The following is a 17,225-nucleotide window of genomic DNA, read 5'->3' on the forward strand; positions in this document are numbered from 1 at the left end:
GTTGTTGGTTGGTAATGCAACAATTATGTTTCGAGAATCCAGAAATGTTCAATAGTTCAATGCATGTCACAAAGAGTCAAATCATAGATTAAAGTCTGCTCTCTAGGATGCGTTTTTTATGTAGATGAAAGCACGGGTTTTTACAGGGTATAATGCATATGGGTCAACTTCTAAAAATAAAAATTCAAACCCACTGCTGACCGGTGGCGACTCGCTTGACGAAGGAATAATGCGAGTCTTATTGACGACACGACGACACTCACAATTCACGATTCGTTACCTTATTGCTTGATTCATGTAAATTGATACATATGAGTATTTATCGGTCGTCAAGTATAACATAGACATATTTATGATTCGTCTGTGACATACATTATTCCTTCCAACGAACGAAAAAAAAAGCAGCATTACATAACCAATATGTACATTGTACAATAGACATCGATAACTGCTAATTTGATTAATATCTTTTTTGTATGCTAAGTTCTACTTGATACAATACTCTTAAGGCTATGGAAAAACAATTTTTCATTAGTTTCCCACCGAATTCGAGACTGATTACATTGGATATTAAAATATTTTGTTACAATTTATGAAAGCGACGGAAGCGAAAGGTGTGTTTAGTGATATTTATATGCCCAGTTTAGTAAAAAGGGATATTGTGGAAATCAAAAAAATTATCTGAATAATTGAGCTATTTTTATGACTTTTAACTAGAAATCTCGACCTGTAATTCAATATGGTTTTATCTCCTTTAAGTTTATTCTCTGTTTGATCAGAAAATTACAATTCATCTGGACTGATATAAAACACACAGGCTCTCAATCTGCCAGCGATAGCAGTTCGTGTTGTCCATACGGCACAAGGTGATAGATGAAGTTAAAGTATCTGAGTGTGATTTCTTCACTTTGTCAGTGACACCGATACGAGTTATCAATAAGATGTAAAAAGTGCTTATGGTGAGAATTCCTAGGATGGTGTATGGTGTAGTGAATCAGTTTCATGTTTTTTTGTACAAATTCAGTAATTTTATGTGAACCATCAAAATTATTTCAAATCAAAGTCACCAGCGACCCATGCACCATGCAGCTCTCTAGCTCCTCAAATAGAGGTCGTTTTTGGAAGCAAAATATATTTTGTACGAAAAATAGAGGCTTCAGACCTCTATTTGACATAAATCTGTTGTGTTGGTTCTAGAGAGCAACAAAATATAGCGCAAATTTAATGGAACATACTTAACATCTTAACATCTTAACACCCTGGACTCCTACTGACTCCCTGACTACATATGAACAGTGAACACTGATGACTGATTCCCTTTCGGCTTTAGCTTTGAAAAATGAAATTGACAAACTTAGGGACTATGGAAAGTGTCAGGCTGCCATTAGTTCATTATATGGCCTATTCCAGAGTTACCTTCATTACATTCTCAGAATTCTGCGTAGTTCTACAGAATTTTTTGAGAGAACAAAATATTGATTTATGAAAGTGGAATAAAAGTAACGCCGGAATGAGCCATATAATTCATGTCGAATAGGTCAAAGAGCGTCGATTTTCGCATCTTTATTGCAAAATGCCTAATGCGGTAATTGTCACCAAAACGTGCCTTACAGATTGAATGCGGCTCGAAGCAAAGGTGAAACTTCGATGTGATAGAGAAAATGCCGGCAACTTCGGAGTCTAAAGAAAATCTGGTTCCCTCCTCATCCAAAGAATCGCTAAACGAAAGTGGAAGTAAGCCGTACGATGCTATTAACGATGCTGATGAGTATGTCCTTACGCCCACCGAAAAGAAGTTTCTTCTCACTGCTGAGCGCGGTGACTGTGCCGGAGTGCGAAGGTTTTACTGTTGATATGTAACGTTAAGGCGACAAAATTGACGACCTTAAATTTCCAGATTGATTGAAGATTTTATTGACAAACCGGAAGAATTGGACATCAATTGTGTCGATCCATTAAACAGATCAGCGTTGATAGCAGCGATAGAAAACGAGAATATTGAATTGATTCGATTATTATTAGATAAGGGTATTAAAGTAAAAGATGCATTATTGCACTCAATTAGTGAGGAATTTGTGGAAGCTGTCGAAACATTACTGTTGTGGGAAGAGGAAAATCATGAACCAGGAACGCCTTATGTAAGTGCACAATGTAAATTTCTGTTTGCACATTATGCCTATGAATAACTTAATTTTATAGTCGTGGGAAGTTGTCGATAGATCTGCTTCCACATTTACACCAGATATAACACCATTGATATTGGCATCCCATCGAAATAATTACGAAATAATCAAAATATTATTGGATCGTGGTGCGTCATTGCCGATGCCACATGATGTAAGGTACGATTGTAGTTTGTTGTTTTTAGCATGGCTGGTCATTGTTTTATGAAACACATCACCATCAGCATGTGTACACCGTGTTAGTATTAAGATTATGTAAATGTGTACACCTCGCATGTATCTATAATGCCAGCAATTTCGGTATTAATGATTCTCATTCTCATCCACAGTTTCTGTTTATTTTGATTTGATGCGAATCGGAATAAGTCCAAAGAAATGGAATACGAATTTCACACGTTCGACTATTTACTCTAATACGATAACAGTTATTCCTGTCGTTTGACGCGTTTCAAGAGTTTTTTTTAAGTTTATCGAGTAAAGCCGTTTAAAAACAACATGCCGAAGTACGGCACATTTTTATAGGATCTGAATCGATATTAAATGCCTCTATAGTTCTTGCCTATAAATAAAACTGACCTTAGACTCTAGAATGTTCAAATTGTTTAATTCTGTCGTTTTAAAGAGACATATCGTCCAATTTTTCCTAAAACATGTTTGTCCCAAAACAACTTGACTGTAACCATAGCACTGATCCTAGCATTAGAATAAAAACAGAGGCTGATTGTATCAGAATCACTTTGTATTTCTTCCGTTAAGACAAGAGTCATCTTTCTCGGATTGAGTTAAAACACACAACACATGCTAGTGTACACGTACACATACACATGTACCTTAATTTGTAGGCTTTTTGACGTCTAACATACGAATATTAATGCTGGAAGCAGTGCTATGGTTAAGGGAAAGTCGCTTCGTCTGATGAAATATGAATTTCAAATGAATGCAAAATGCAAATATAAAAATGTTTAAAATCCGCTGTGAAATTTGTCTCGCTCTAAACGTATAACAAGACATTTTCCGGAAGTAATCGTCTGGAAACTTCACTAGAAATTGATAAATTTGTTAAATAAAATTGCAATTTCAGATGCGGTTGCGATGAATGTATAACTTCAAGTACAACTGACTCTCTCCGCCACTCTCAATCACGTATCAATGCATATCGAGCACTGTCTGCAAGCTCCCTAATCGCTTTGAGTTCTCGTGATCCAATATTGACCGCCTTTGAATTATCGTGGGAACTGCGTCGGCTTAGTCGAATGGAAACTGAATTCCGAATTGAATATAATGTAAGGCAAAAGAAGTGACAAAAGATTAGAATTTGGCCAATTCATAAATTCTTATTCGATCAACAGGAAATGCGACAGAGTGTGCAAGAGTTTGCCACATCTTTACTGGATCATTCCAGAACGTCGCACGAATTAGAAGTTATGTTAAATTTTAATCCAATACCCGGATCGGAAATATGGGAACCAGGTGACCGGCAAACATTAGAACGATTAAAATTGGCCATCAAGTTAAAACAGAAAATGGTTAGTCGACGATATGGTCGAGGAAATGAAATCAAAACGATAATCCAATTTTTCACTACCAGTTCGTCGCTCATCCGAATGTCCAACAATTACTCGCGGCTATTTGGTACGACGGCCTTCCGGGATTTCGGCGAAAAGCTATGGTTGGACAACTGATACAAGTAGCTAAATTGGGTGCAATGTTTCCGGTTTATTCTTCCATCTACATCATGTCGCCGAACTCTGAAATGGCAAAATTTATGAAGAAACCGTTTGTCAAGTTTATATGCCATTCGACGAGCTATGCCGTCTTTTTGAGTGAGTTAATCCCCGGACAGACTAGAAGCGTAAAAATAACTGATTCACCACTCAGCTGAAACTTTGTTGCGAAAAATGTTGTGTTGACCTCTGGAAAAAAGTTGGAAATTTCATTTTATCGGGTAACTTGTGACCCTCGATACGCGCTGGTGATACCATCGAAATGATATTTCTAACTTTTTTCCCCATTGGTGAACAAATAACTGATGTAAAAACTCATAGTGTTGCTGGGTGCTGCTTCACAACGAATTGAATATCTTGCATTGGAATTCATTGGTACACCATGGTTGCTGGAAATATTGGCAGATTGGAAAAAGCATGAAAGAGGTGCCTTACCTGGCCCGACCGAATGCAGCATTATGTTTTATATAATAAGTATATAAATCGTCTACTAACAGAACTTGTTGATCATCTACAAGCCAATGCAAATGTTACAGGTTTAGTCTTTGGTGAAGTTAAATCACTGTATTCGGGTGGGCTTATGGAATATATAGCAGATCTGTGGAATATTGTCGATATTATATCGAATACATTTTATGTGACCTGGATTGGTTTAAGATTTACATCGTGGTATATAGTGCAGGTTACGACAATATTTTATTTTTAAATTTTGCTGCTCATTTTATTTTATTTATTTTATTTTATGAACAACATAAAACCAACAAAAAAAAACTACCTTTTCTGAACAGAGAGATGCAGCTATTGGTTTAAATCCCTGGTATCCCAGGGAGCAATGGGATCCATTTGATCCAATGTTGTTATCGGAGGGTGTGTTTGCTGCTGGCATGATATTTTCATTTCTTAAATTGGTTCATATATTTTCCATAAATCCTCACTTGGGGCCGTTACAAGTGTCTTTAGGTTCGATTTATTGAAGTTTTATACGATTTATACGAAAAATTATCAATAACATCGTTTCCAGGCCGTATGATTATCGACATCATCAAGTTCTTTTTCATCTACACATTGGTGCTGTTCGCATTTGGTTGTGGTATGGTTACTCCATTCATGGCGTATTTTTGTTATTTTATTTTTACTTACATTTTCCCTGTGATCTCAAGGACTCAATCAGCTATTGTGGTACTATGCTGATTTGGAAAAAAGGAAATGTTATCATCTGCACAGTGAAATTCCAGACTTCGATAACAATGAAAAGGCTTGTGGAATATGGAGAAGATTTGCTAAGTAACTTCTCTTTTGTTTTTAGCCTCGTACACGAATTTCAGTAACTTCAGTGCTTGTAACATTTCAAAAGGGGGAATTTCGATTGTGAAGTTGTTGTAGGTGACTGGGAAGATTTTGATATTAGTATACTCCAGGGTGCCTAACTTTATTACTCTGGACTTCCCGAGATTAACATCCCTAGAAAAGAGTCATTTCTCATATATAGTTGACGTCATTTTTCAGATAGATTCATAAAAAAAAAATTTGACTGTGGAGCGCCAGTCATTCGTAGAAAGAACATATTTTATAGGACAAAAATTAAACGATGCCATGAAATCAGTAAGAACTAAGTGTATCATCGTATAAGACACAAAAACTTTGTTTAGCTTTTGTGGTGGCTCAATCACAAGACCACTACGAGTCTGCAAGTATAGTGATGAATTGGAATTTTATTTCGATTATGATTCGCTACACTTGTTTGTGTGCAAATTGAAACAGTGTTTCTAGAGCGTTGTATCAAGTGCCTCTGTCTCCATATGGCCTGATGAGAAACGGTATTTTTGACCTGCATTTTAATGCAAAACGTTGAAAGACGTATTTAATTTTGTGTTAGATCGAAACAATGGTCAAACGTCCTACTACCAGTAAGAACTGATGTTCATGACCTAGAGTAATCATTTATCTAGTGCATGAAATAACTAAAATTGAGATCCGGCTACAGGATCGCGAAAACTTAGAGGAGGACTACATTCTTTGGTCAGATACATTGAATGTCAAAAAAATGTTGAGTGGATGTTCTCAAAGTGGAAGTAGTACATAGTACGTTCATTCCGCATACATTTCAATTTGGAACTAGGCTGCTTCATTCTGAACCGTGAATTTAGTGGCATCATTGAGTGAATTGCGTATGCAAATTAAAAGCTTCCCAAAGTCCGAGTCAAAATTTCCAGGTAACCAATACACATAATTTGCACACGCGTAGTCAAAGATCTGATTAAATTAATCTCCTTAACATATCTTCACGATTTGCAGCTCAAGAAATTGTTCATACCGTAGTATATGGCTTTCTCTTTACATTGATTATTAAATCCATCGATTCCGAGAATTTTTGTAAACCAAATCAATATTTCCAGCTTGTTTGAAACTTCGCAGTCATTATTTTGGGCATCTTTTGGCTTAGTCGATTTGATGGCATTCGAATTGCAGGGAATAAAAAGCTTCACGCGTTTTTGGGCTATGTTAATGTTCGGATCGTATAGCGTCATCAACATTATTGTTCTGTTGAACATGTTGATTGCTATGATGAGCAATTCTTATCAAATCATTTCGGTAAGCAAGATTCGAGAGATAAAAGTTCTATTGAACCTCATCGAAACTATCATTTCCAGGAAAGGTAAATGCTGCAGTTATAGCTGTGCAAAGAATCAATGACTTAAGGAGTAGATAGACTAATCCTATCAAGGTTTGTATGATTCGTAGGTCGGACACGGAATGGAAATTTGCCAGATCACAGTTGTGGATGAGCTACTTCGAGGATGGTTCGACCGTACCGCCTCCATTCAATCTGTTTCCAACAATCAAACTTCTTAATTGTGGCAGAAAGAAAAGGTCGACAAAGAGTTTCATTGTAAGTTCTTTTGCTAAAACAGAATTTCGACTTTTCCGTACACACCAACAAAATCGTCTCATACCATGAATTATCCTAGCTGGATAATGATTTTGCTGCTTCAATATTTATCCGATAAGCCAGCCGCGGTTCGACTCTCTGTCTTTTTTTCCTGGTATGAATTATGTGCCGGATTTTTCTGCATATTGACTTGTGCTTTTCAGACGCCAGAAAAATTTCATTCAATGCAATCATGACAATTCCCACAGCAGGGTATATCTTCTCCGTTCAACTAACGTTCTAATTATGCTAAACATCAGCCAGTAAATTTAATTTGAAAAACTTTTTCCATCCATTCATTCGTAACACTCAATTTATGTATTTTCTGACGTTTTTCTTGCAAAGACATTTTTTTCTCGTACACGAGATTTCCCTACTGCTTCTTCATTTTATCTACAAAACAAAACGAAAACACTTTCATAGGTAAGCTATATACATTACCATGACCATATATATTCCACCAACGCTTGAGGCCATTTAACAAAGTATTAGAAAACGATTTGTTCATAAAAACCTTGCATGCACAATAGGTAGTCAACCCCCATTTTTCCAGAGTGTTAAGACGAAAAAGAACTTTCTTTCAAATAAATACAAATGTCCTGTGAATTGATTTACGTAAAATAAGAGCCACATTTTATGTGAATGAAGGAAAAAATATATTTTGAGAATCAAAGACTTTGTAACTTGTATGTAAAGCTCGTACGACAATTATGTGATTGATTGTGGAGGGTTTCGCGTTTTGTCATTCATTGATTTTTTGGGGTTTTCAAGGGAAATTAAGAGAACGAGCAAACAACATTATAAAGTTGTGCCTTAAAATGGTCTGAAAATTTTTGATTAAATGGGCCGTATGACCATAAATGAACCCGTATATCAATCGAATGATTTAATAAAAATGTTTTGGAGAATGACCATAAAAAGCGTAAACTTCCTAGAAAGTTAAAATAAATATTTTGGATTCGCAACAGCCCACCTTTTACAAACCACAAAATCGCTAAATTTAAACATTCCAAACGTTCAATGTTTAATCCGAATTTAGTGTAGCAAATAATGTTGCAGCGACAACGGACTTGTAACAACACCACGAATTACTAAAAACTACGCATCGTTGTTGAGTAAGGCACATTGACGAATGTGCAAAGGCCCCCATATTCTTGGCACCGTTTTAACATGAAATTAATTATTTTTTAAGATTATCTTATTTAATCATTCCGGTAAATTTCATTGTGGGAGATGGAATAGCACCAACTTTTGCTCGTCATTCTATTTTTCGTTGTCGACGCTTCTTGTTTATCGTTATAGAAAAAATCCGAAGAGAAAAGCCAAAAACGTCACACCAATGTCATGCGGCTTTTGGTACGACGCTATGTAACAGCTGAACAACGAAAACGAGACGATTTTGGTATCACCGAAGATGATGTGATGGAGATTAGACAGGATATTAGTACGTTACGATACGAACTGATCGATATATTGCGTACTAATGGCATGAAAACACCAGTTGTGGATAAAGCCGATTTGAGTGGTGGGTTGTTCATAATATTTTTGAAAAGAATAAAAATTGAGAGTGGGTTCTAAATATTCCTTCAACATCAGTTGCTGGCAAAAAAGGAAAAATGATGGAGCGACGCATATTGAAGGACTTTCAAATCGGAATCGTTGAAGGTATCGTTAATGAGGTGGTGCAAGGTAGCAAAGAGGTTAAGGACGTGTTTAGCTCAATCGCTAAGGCAATTGGAAAGAAAGCTAGCGGAAAGGCGTAAGTGACCGTAATGTAGCGCTTGTATTTAGAGTATGTTTCATGTCGTGCAATTATTTTGCAGTAAAAAAGAGGACTGGAATGAAGTGGTTCGAAAAAGTACTGTACATCGTGATCCTATCGGTTCTACCAGAGCTTCCATAGTTCGTAGAGACAGAAGAAGTCTGAAAAAGCATATCTTGGAGCAGGCGAATCAAGGATTGCAAATGGACACTGACATGCTTGTCCGTAAGTTTTTTTTTTGTCGTTTCTCTGCTTCTGTCTATGGGATGTCAACAAGATGAACGTATTCGTTTGCAGAGTACAATCCTAAACTATCGGACGTGGCTAAGGGAACACGTGTGGCCTATGTCAAGTTCATGGCTAACGCATTAAAAGATGGTAAAGGAGGCGTTAAAATTGTTGATGAAAAATCTGATAGATCGAGATCTAATGAAGATGACCAGGCTACAAAGTCAACGTTTAAATCAATTATTGTAAGAACAAATTGTAACATATAAACACGCGTACACTTTCTAATGATAAATTTGTTATTAGAAAACGAAAATCATGGGCGTTCCCGGAGCAGGCGATACACCATCTCATGTTGCAACTCCGTCTACGACCACTGCCAAAGGTAGGTCGGATACGTTTTTGGAATTCTGAAGTGAAAATTGTTTTTTATTGCAGTCGAAGTGGAAACTAAAAAAGCGACAATCACTGAAGATGCAGTTAAAAGCGTTCCACCAGTTCCGTCTACATCGACTGGAGCGCCTCAAGTGCCAAAACCTCAATCACCGACACCAACAACTTCACGAGCAGCTGTAGATGAGAAGCCAAAAGAAGACAAACCGAAGGATGAAAAGCCAAAGGACGAGAAACCAAAGGACGAGAAACCAAAAGACGAGAAACCAAAAGACGAGAAACCAAAAGACGAGAAACCAAAGGGCGATAAACAAAAAGACGATAAGCCAGTAAATGACAAACCGAAGGAAGAGAAGCCAAAGGAAGAGAAACCCAAGGACGAAAAGCCAAAGGATGAGAAACCCAAGGAAGATAAACCAAAAGAAGAGAAACAAAAATCAACAGTGAAAAAAGAATCGCTTAAGCCACCAGAACCCACTGTTCGTCCGGTGACGCCAACTGGAGAACGTGGTAAATCCAAAACAACCGGAAAGACCATTTCCGGCTGGCTATAATCCTTCGTGTGCCAAATTATTTCCAATAATTATCATTGTCGTTTTGTTGAATTTCAATAAAGCAAATGGTAGAAATTCAAACGATTAGTATAAATAGATTGATTTTCATGGGGTGTATCAGAATTGACAATGGTGAAACAATATTTGAACGGGGAGCTTGAGGATACAACGACTGTGTAGACATTCTTTTTGAGGAAAACATTTTGAAACCGAAATAGAATCAATTTTACGCAAAAGTGCACAATTACCACCGTGTGCTGGCAAAGTTTTTTTTTTTATTTGTTTAGGGATACGTAGACATTAAAATCCATTTTTTGTTTGTTTATACAGGAAAGAAAATTTGTATTTATTGGTGAACCTGTCCTGTATCCGAATTAATTAAAGTAAATCAACTACCATGCACACAGCCTGAGACTGTCATAACTAAGTTTCATATTGCTAGAAGTTTTCCATTGGCTTACAAATAGAATCTCTTCCACATAAAAGAGATTTACACACACGAAAATAAACAAAATTGAATTATGCTTGGTCATTAGATGGCTTTTTGTTTCACCGTACAGTGGATACTCACACGTTCCGTGTGGAGTGTTTACGTTCGTGCAGTTAATTCAATAGCATGAATAACGAATTTAACGAGTTATGTTAGAATTGGTGCGAAAGAGCATTCCCTTTTATGCACATTGATAACTTCAAATGTAAGGACTTGTGTGTCGGGAAACTCAAAGAAAAATTCTCTGTGTGAGTGTTAATGTTGTTGAAATTGGTGCTGGTATAATAGGAGGTTTAGTAACTTACAAATTGTAAGATACCGTTTCGAAGTGTGGAGAAGGATTTTTTGTCAGTATTTTTGGTCAAACCGACAATCACTAGGCGTGCTGGTTAGTTCTAGTTACCATAAGTTTAAGGCGATTTTTTCAAAAGCATTTTGCAATATTTTACATTGCTTGAAACGCTTCCTGCTTGGTTTAAATATCAGAGTTAATATTCACTCACACACTTTCGAACTACGTACCAGCATGAATTGAGCATCTGTGTAATACTTGTTGAAGTTCAACCATAAGATATGGAGATAATAAGCTGTAAAAGCAGCTATTGGAGGCGACAACTAAAACGCTTTAAGAAAAACTCCGATGCGTAACTACACAAGATTCAACGATTCGATGAAAAAATGAACCGAAAAATACATTTCAACGCTTCCTTCACGGTGGGGCTGAACCAAATTGAAATAAAAAGGTCGGATAACCTCAACTTTTTTTTCATGAAATGTTAGCATGGGCTGAGTGTAGATAATATACGGAAAAAATAAAAAAATTCACCGAGCCGTTTTTCAGAAAGTACTTTTCAACTGTTTGTAGACTGTCTCTAACGTAAGTATAGCCAGTGCTCTCAGCTTTCGATTGATACCATACTTGCCATATAAGTTTGGAAAAATTAGCAGCTACTGTCCCTACTGTTGTGGTATAAAGATCTACACTCAGCCCATGCTAACATTTCATGAAAAAAGAAGTTGAGGTTATCCGACCTTTTTATTTAAATTTGGTTTATACCCACCGTGCCTTGTATGAAAATGACGCTATGTTAGAAAGAACTCCGCACTTTCCATTTTGAATTTAGATCGCACTTACGGCGTGAATTACTACCTATTTAGAACGTGTGCTACCAAAATGAACTTGTCCAACGAGCTGCACTCTCTACTTCATTCATTTCGGAAAAAGGTACCGAAAACTACGTCAACATTTTGATACAAGCGCGGAAAAGTATGTCAAAAAATTTGTGACGTCATAGATTTTCCTTCCATTCAACTAGTGAGAAAGTCTGGTTACTAAGCGGTTAGAACGTTGAAATAGTTATTTTCCTAACGCATGCTAAAATGCTTTTTTAGCAAATGATAGTTTTTCAGCTCGAGCCGGAGGCGAATCGAATTCGTTAAAAAAAACCTTTAAGCTTATAACATTTTTAAGGAATTTTAGCTTAAGTTAGGAACAACGAAGTCGCAATTAAGTTAGAAAAAATAGGCAGTACAAGTGGTCTGTGAACCGTTTAGTAAAGGTCCTGTTCTATAGAATTATTTTTTAGAGGTACAATCTACGATTGACCACAATTCGGCTGGCTTCTTGGTATACATGAACGTTTAAGTAATATACATGTGAAACAAGTTGATTATTGTCCTCTGTGAGTGCAAGATGTTTATTTTTTCAACAACGTCATACTATAAGACAAAATTTAGCCAAAAAATTTCAACAACGTCCAACTTTTGATACTTTCAAACATTACAAAATTATCTATTTTAGACACAACCTACGCCTCTATTGCCCCCAATCTGTTAACTTTCAATTCACCGATGCAAAAATAAAATTAAAAATTTTAAGTCACCGAACAGCACTTTTTTGTTGTTAAAACCACACCAAAGAAAAAAACATTTTCTCGTCCACCTAACATCCCATCATCGATTACGAATTATGACACAAACATAGACAACAAAAGTTCTTAAACTTTTGTTGTTGTTGTTGTTGAATAAATGCGGAACATAAGTACTTACAACTTTCTGTTACGTTTAAAATGGTCGTACCAAGCGAAAAATAATTCATCCTACCACTGTGTATCACGTAAATCGCATTAACAGCGAATCGCACAAAATAAAAACTTTGAAACGTGCTTTAGATTCAGTTTTAATCCTATCTTAATATTTGATTTGGTTCTGCTTTGTTGTTTGGCTTATCGTTGAATGAAGGTGTAGATGGTTATTTATTGGCCGAAAATTGGGTTAAAATGACCGATGGGATTGATGACGTTAATTGAACAAACTTTCGTATTGCCCACTAATATATTTGTGTGTCGGTAAATGTTCTTTTAATCCAACGTTTATTGTCAGGCATTCCATTTGCTTTATTTATATGTCGTGTCTTAAATAACATTATTACTTAGTACACACACCGACACACATCATATAAAATTATGAAGAGAATCCAAGGTAGCTCAATGAAAGATTGTGAAGTCTTATCTAACGATTTTTGTCTAGCCCCCAATCGCCACCTTTATATGACAGGCAAAGGCAAACAAATAACCCATGACGGAATCTTAAACGAATACTTATGAGTCTTAGGAGAGAATAAATTCAAGTTTAAATGCAATAAACGACCATATGGATGCCATGCCATCAAGTTCAATAGTTGAATATTATCTTGGGATACAACTTTATACGCCGCATCATCAACCATTGAACTTACCACCAGGAAAAGAGGTGAAGAGGTGGCGAGGTGAAGCGGCATCACGAAAGCGATATATATTTTAATATTTAAATGCATAGAGAATACATGTCCAATTAGCGAATTGTAAGAAAAATGATATTTCATTGATTTAACCTAATTTCGAGTAGTGTGGCGATGTCAGCAAAAATCTTTTGAGAGAAAACGACCATCGCCAGCCTATTAAGAATGAAGCCTCATTTACAAATCTGGTCAGCACAATCTACTCTTTTTTTGGCATTACATTCTTCATTTGGCTGCAATACCATAAATGTGACACCAATTTAAATTTTGTATGAGACTGTCGAGATATACATCAGGCATATTCTTCTTAGACTCAAGACTAGTTAAAGGCCATAAAACCTATGTTTTTCGTATCGGCTGATGCAACAATAGTGTCCCTACAGCCAATAGAATGGAACGTCGTACTTTAAAAAAAAATCATTTTTAGAAATTAGAAATTAAAATCGTTTTCTTCTACAGCACACAGTCTAAGTCACACAAAAGTATAATAATTTGAATAATTAAATCAGAAGAACTACAACTTCAGTACCGACCAACCAATATTATGGTCGACATTTTTGTGACAATAATGTTAAGGAGCTATCCAATATCCTAACACAAGAAGACTTGAAGGTTGAAGAACTATTTCTCAACTGTCCTATAGTTCGTTCTAAAAATAGCCGACTACATTACTGCAATCGGATGAACGCCTGAGTCTTAAGATTGTCAATTTAAATGAACGAAGTGGGAAGATGTTAGCTGATAAACTGTGATAAACTGTGTGGGTGAGAGAAAATTTGATGGTAAAACAGTTCACTATCGATGCCATCCAACAAGTTCTAAAGGAAAATGACAAAAATATGCGCAAAGTTTTGGATTGGAAATTTGTCATCTCCTTAAATCACGCATCCCAACCAAATGCTATTGGAAACTAAAATTGTGTGATTTACTGGTCTATTACATATGTACGTACGTATACACCAATTCATAATGACAAAGAGTGTGCGCATATTAGTGATTCCTTTTGGCAAACATTGTATAAAAAGGTGACCACTTGTTGACGAACATCAACATTCTACGTTTGACCGCGTCTACCATCGTTTAAGGAAATATACAAAACGGTATCGGAACAGTTGATTAGTAACATTTTGCTGAAGTAGTGAGCGGTTTTACAATTCAATAAACTAATTTTTATTTTCGTCGGAACGAAAACCACTTGTGGATTAGCCGATTAAAACTACATTTTACGTTTGATTTTAGTGTACAAATTTTGTAGAAAAAAAATATTTTAAACAAAATGTTGAAGTGTTCGGTTTATATTGAAATGATGTCGTACTTGGCAATTATTTTGGTTTTAATTTCGATAACAGTAGCTGATGCATCTGACGGTAAGGACTAACGGATAAATTCGTCGACTAAATTTTCATTTATATATTTTTTGTTTAAAAACTAACGAACTTGTGAGACGGAGAACTGTTTGCAATAGAAAGGATTCTAACTGAATTTTCGTTCTGCCGTAATTTCGAAGCAAACACTTTAGAAATCCATTATATTTTATAAAAATCTCTGGAAAATTGGACCAATATCTTAAACCTTCAACGAATGATTTCGAAATTCGTTACATTTTGTACGTGTAACTTCGAAAATGTAACTGCACTATGGCTGTGAACAACTAAGTTCTTTTATTGAGCATAAGTTATCTAGACGAAGGCAATTAAGACTAGAAGTTATTGGTTAACAAAAAAGGTTCGCAACATCTTTATCGGAATTCAATAAGCAAAAGAACTAATTTATTTACGGAAAGCTCAACGACAAAGAGATTTTCGCAATTTTTCTAACACTTGCTGATTACATTCAATAGTAAAGAATTTTTCATTTTCATTTTTCTTCACCAAAGACCGAATAACAGAATGAAGTTCTTGTTTCAAAAATGAACATTTGATCCGCGCTCACGGTAACTTTCAATTTTTGATTACGGAACGATTTACACTTTTCTCAGAACATTGGAAACTTCCCTTTCCAACTTTTAAATAATTCTTCGCACAGAATGAAAAACTCTCACTGATCGTCTAATCAATAGTCATTTACATAACAAGCGATGAAAAGAACAGTTTTCCTGTGAATTTTGTTAATCCAAGGCGAGACCGAGGTCGGTAAACACACGAAAATGTAACTTTTATACTGTGTTTTATATTGGATTTTACACGCTATCGAACCGCAAGCATGTAAATCATATTTACCCTTATTTGGTGTCTGTTACCTAACTAAGTCACTTCTTCACAACTAACCTTTCAAAAAAAGTAATTATTGAGGGTCAGACCATCGAAGTTGCGGATGGAGTGACTCAAATATTCCATTCACAATAATTTCAATATTAAATTTAAATCAAATACAAAACGTCTCTCTGTGGTCTTCAGTCTTCACATTAATAATTATTAGCGGAAAATGTCAATCGATTGGCTAACATCGATCACCAATTACAATAAATCCGTTTCAAAAGAAGAGACAGTGAAGAGAACAAAATTTCATCGTATAAATATAGTTGGTAATCAATCTGGGGTTTTCGGTGGTTATAGTATGCATATGAATTGGATGAATTTGTTTCTTTTTCTTTTCCCTTTCTTCGCAGCAATGAACATTAATGTCTATTTTGATCAAAAGAAATGGTTGGGTTTAAATTGAATCTAAAGTTTGATATGATGTTTGTGTCTTGTGTGGGAATGAAACTGTGACTGATAGTGAAAAGGGTTTTTTTGTTGTTGACCGAATTTTCTTAACACTTTTCCATTTTAACTGATTAGAAATAACTAGCAGGGTTGTATGTCGTGTACCTACACATTTAGACTTTTTTACAACTGATGGTTTCATTTCCAATTTTTAATCTTAATATTTGAACAATGCCCCCTTGCGAAACGAACATCAAATTTTTTTGTGTTAAATAAGCTTACCTTTCAAAGCACCTTTCAAAGCACACTTCAACATCATTTTCGAATTCTTGAACAATTTATAAACGGTTTCAATATACCGTTTAACTTTAATAAACAAATTTATTGTTACATAACGTCCGGTGTTGTTGATGGGGATTTGAATGGAATGGAAGGAAGGGGACGAAGTTTTTGATCTATTTATTTTTTGATGAAAACATTGTTTTATACAAAACTTTTTCGTCCGTATTGCAATGTACTAACACTGAGAATAATAAATACGAGATTACATATCGGAAGGCTGATTCTTGGATAAATGTTTACTTTGCTGGAGAATGGAATGACAGAATCATTCACCACTATAAACATATTATTTTCAAAGTTGTTGAACAATGTTTCAAAAGAGACAATCGTATTACTCTTAATCATCTGTCATTGACAACGACGTCAAGAAAGAATGACGATCTCCAGCCAGGATTCTTTCATATAACAAAACATACATAGTTAAGCCAAGGAAGTACAAGATTTGGCATCAAAAAATTATCCAATATTTATAACAAAACATGTAACAGATTCATTCGTTAGGTGCCAATAGGTGCTACATCTACATACATTAAGGGTATTCAATTGCTCATTTTGTAGAAAAAAATATTTTAATTTCCAACAGAGAGAGAAACAGAATACCTAAAGCCGAAAAGAGCGTATGGAGGAGTGTCAGCTTTAACACCCTTCCCACGAATTGGAAGAAGCGATCCTGAATTGTACAGTTTCGAAAGCAATTACAATATGGGTGATGAGTACGAAGGTATTTATCCGTATAACACATTGTCCATTCGATGGAACATCTTCACGAAATGTTTGAAATTCCGTCCAGATTATCCACATGAAGTGAAACGACTGGGACTTATCCCATTTCCACGCGTCGGACGATCAGACAGATATCTCACTAAAGAAGCGATCAAGAATTTGTTGAAACGTGGGGCCCAAGGCGGTGGCAATGGAATGTGGTTCGGACCCCGATTGGGCCGAACTCAGAAACGGAACACTGAAATGAGAGATTCAATCCAAGGTGACCATGTGTAAAGAGGTGATTCATGTTTGATGTTTATTTAGCTAATTTCGTTTAGTTTTATCCGATTTAGATGTAGATTGTTTAGAGCCCGATGGTAATAAATTAGGTCATTGGTAATGTTGCTAAATGGTTTTAATTGTAAATTGATTATCTTGCCAATTTTTGTAAGTACAAGTTGTTTGTAGTTAGCATTTTACATAAATTGGTT

The 17,225-nt window shown here is 35.7% G+C and overlaps 1 protein-coding gene across 1 annotated transcript; it reads left to right on the plus strand.

The window, feature by feature from the left end:
* The first annotated feature begins 489 nt into the window (after window positions 1–489).
* Window positions 490–10,052, plus strand: LOC119070453 (transient receptor potential protein). The gene is made up of 21 exons (XM_037174804.1): window positions 490–614; window positions 1,614–1,840; window positions 1,898–2,138; window positions 2,200–2,342; window positions 3,265–3,466; window positions 3,533–3,709; window positions 3,772–4,006; window positions 4,229–4,381; window positions 4,444–4,589; window positions 4,696–4,867; window positions 4,929–4,997; window positions 5,068–5,191; window positions 6,304–6,499; window positions 6,559–6,563; window positions 6,650–6,797; window positions 8,139–8,361; window positions 8,433–8,595; window positions 8,660–8,823; window positions 8,896–9,071; window positions 9,133–9,211; window positions 9,265–10,052. Exons 2-21 carry the CDS (start codon window positions 1,662–1,664, stop codon window positions 9,771–9,773), a joined length of 3,504 nt encoding a protein of 1,167 aa, XP_037030699.1. The 5' UTR covers window positions 490–614; window positions 1,614–1,661; the 3' UTR covers window positions 9,774–10,052.
* Window positions 10,053–17,225: the final 7,173 nt, after the last annotated feature.

The sequence above is a fragment of the Bradysia coprophila genome, assembly GCF_014529535.1.
Source record: "Bradysia coprophila strain Holo2 chromosome X unlocalized genomic scaffold, BU_Bcop_v1 contig_79, whole genome shotgun sequence".
Lineage (NCBI taxonomy): Eukaryota > Metazoa > Arthropoda > Insecta > Diptera > Sciaridae > Bradysia > Bradysia coprophila.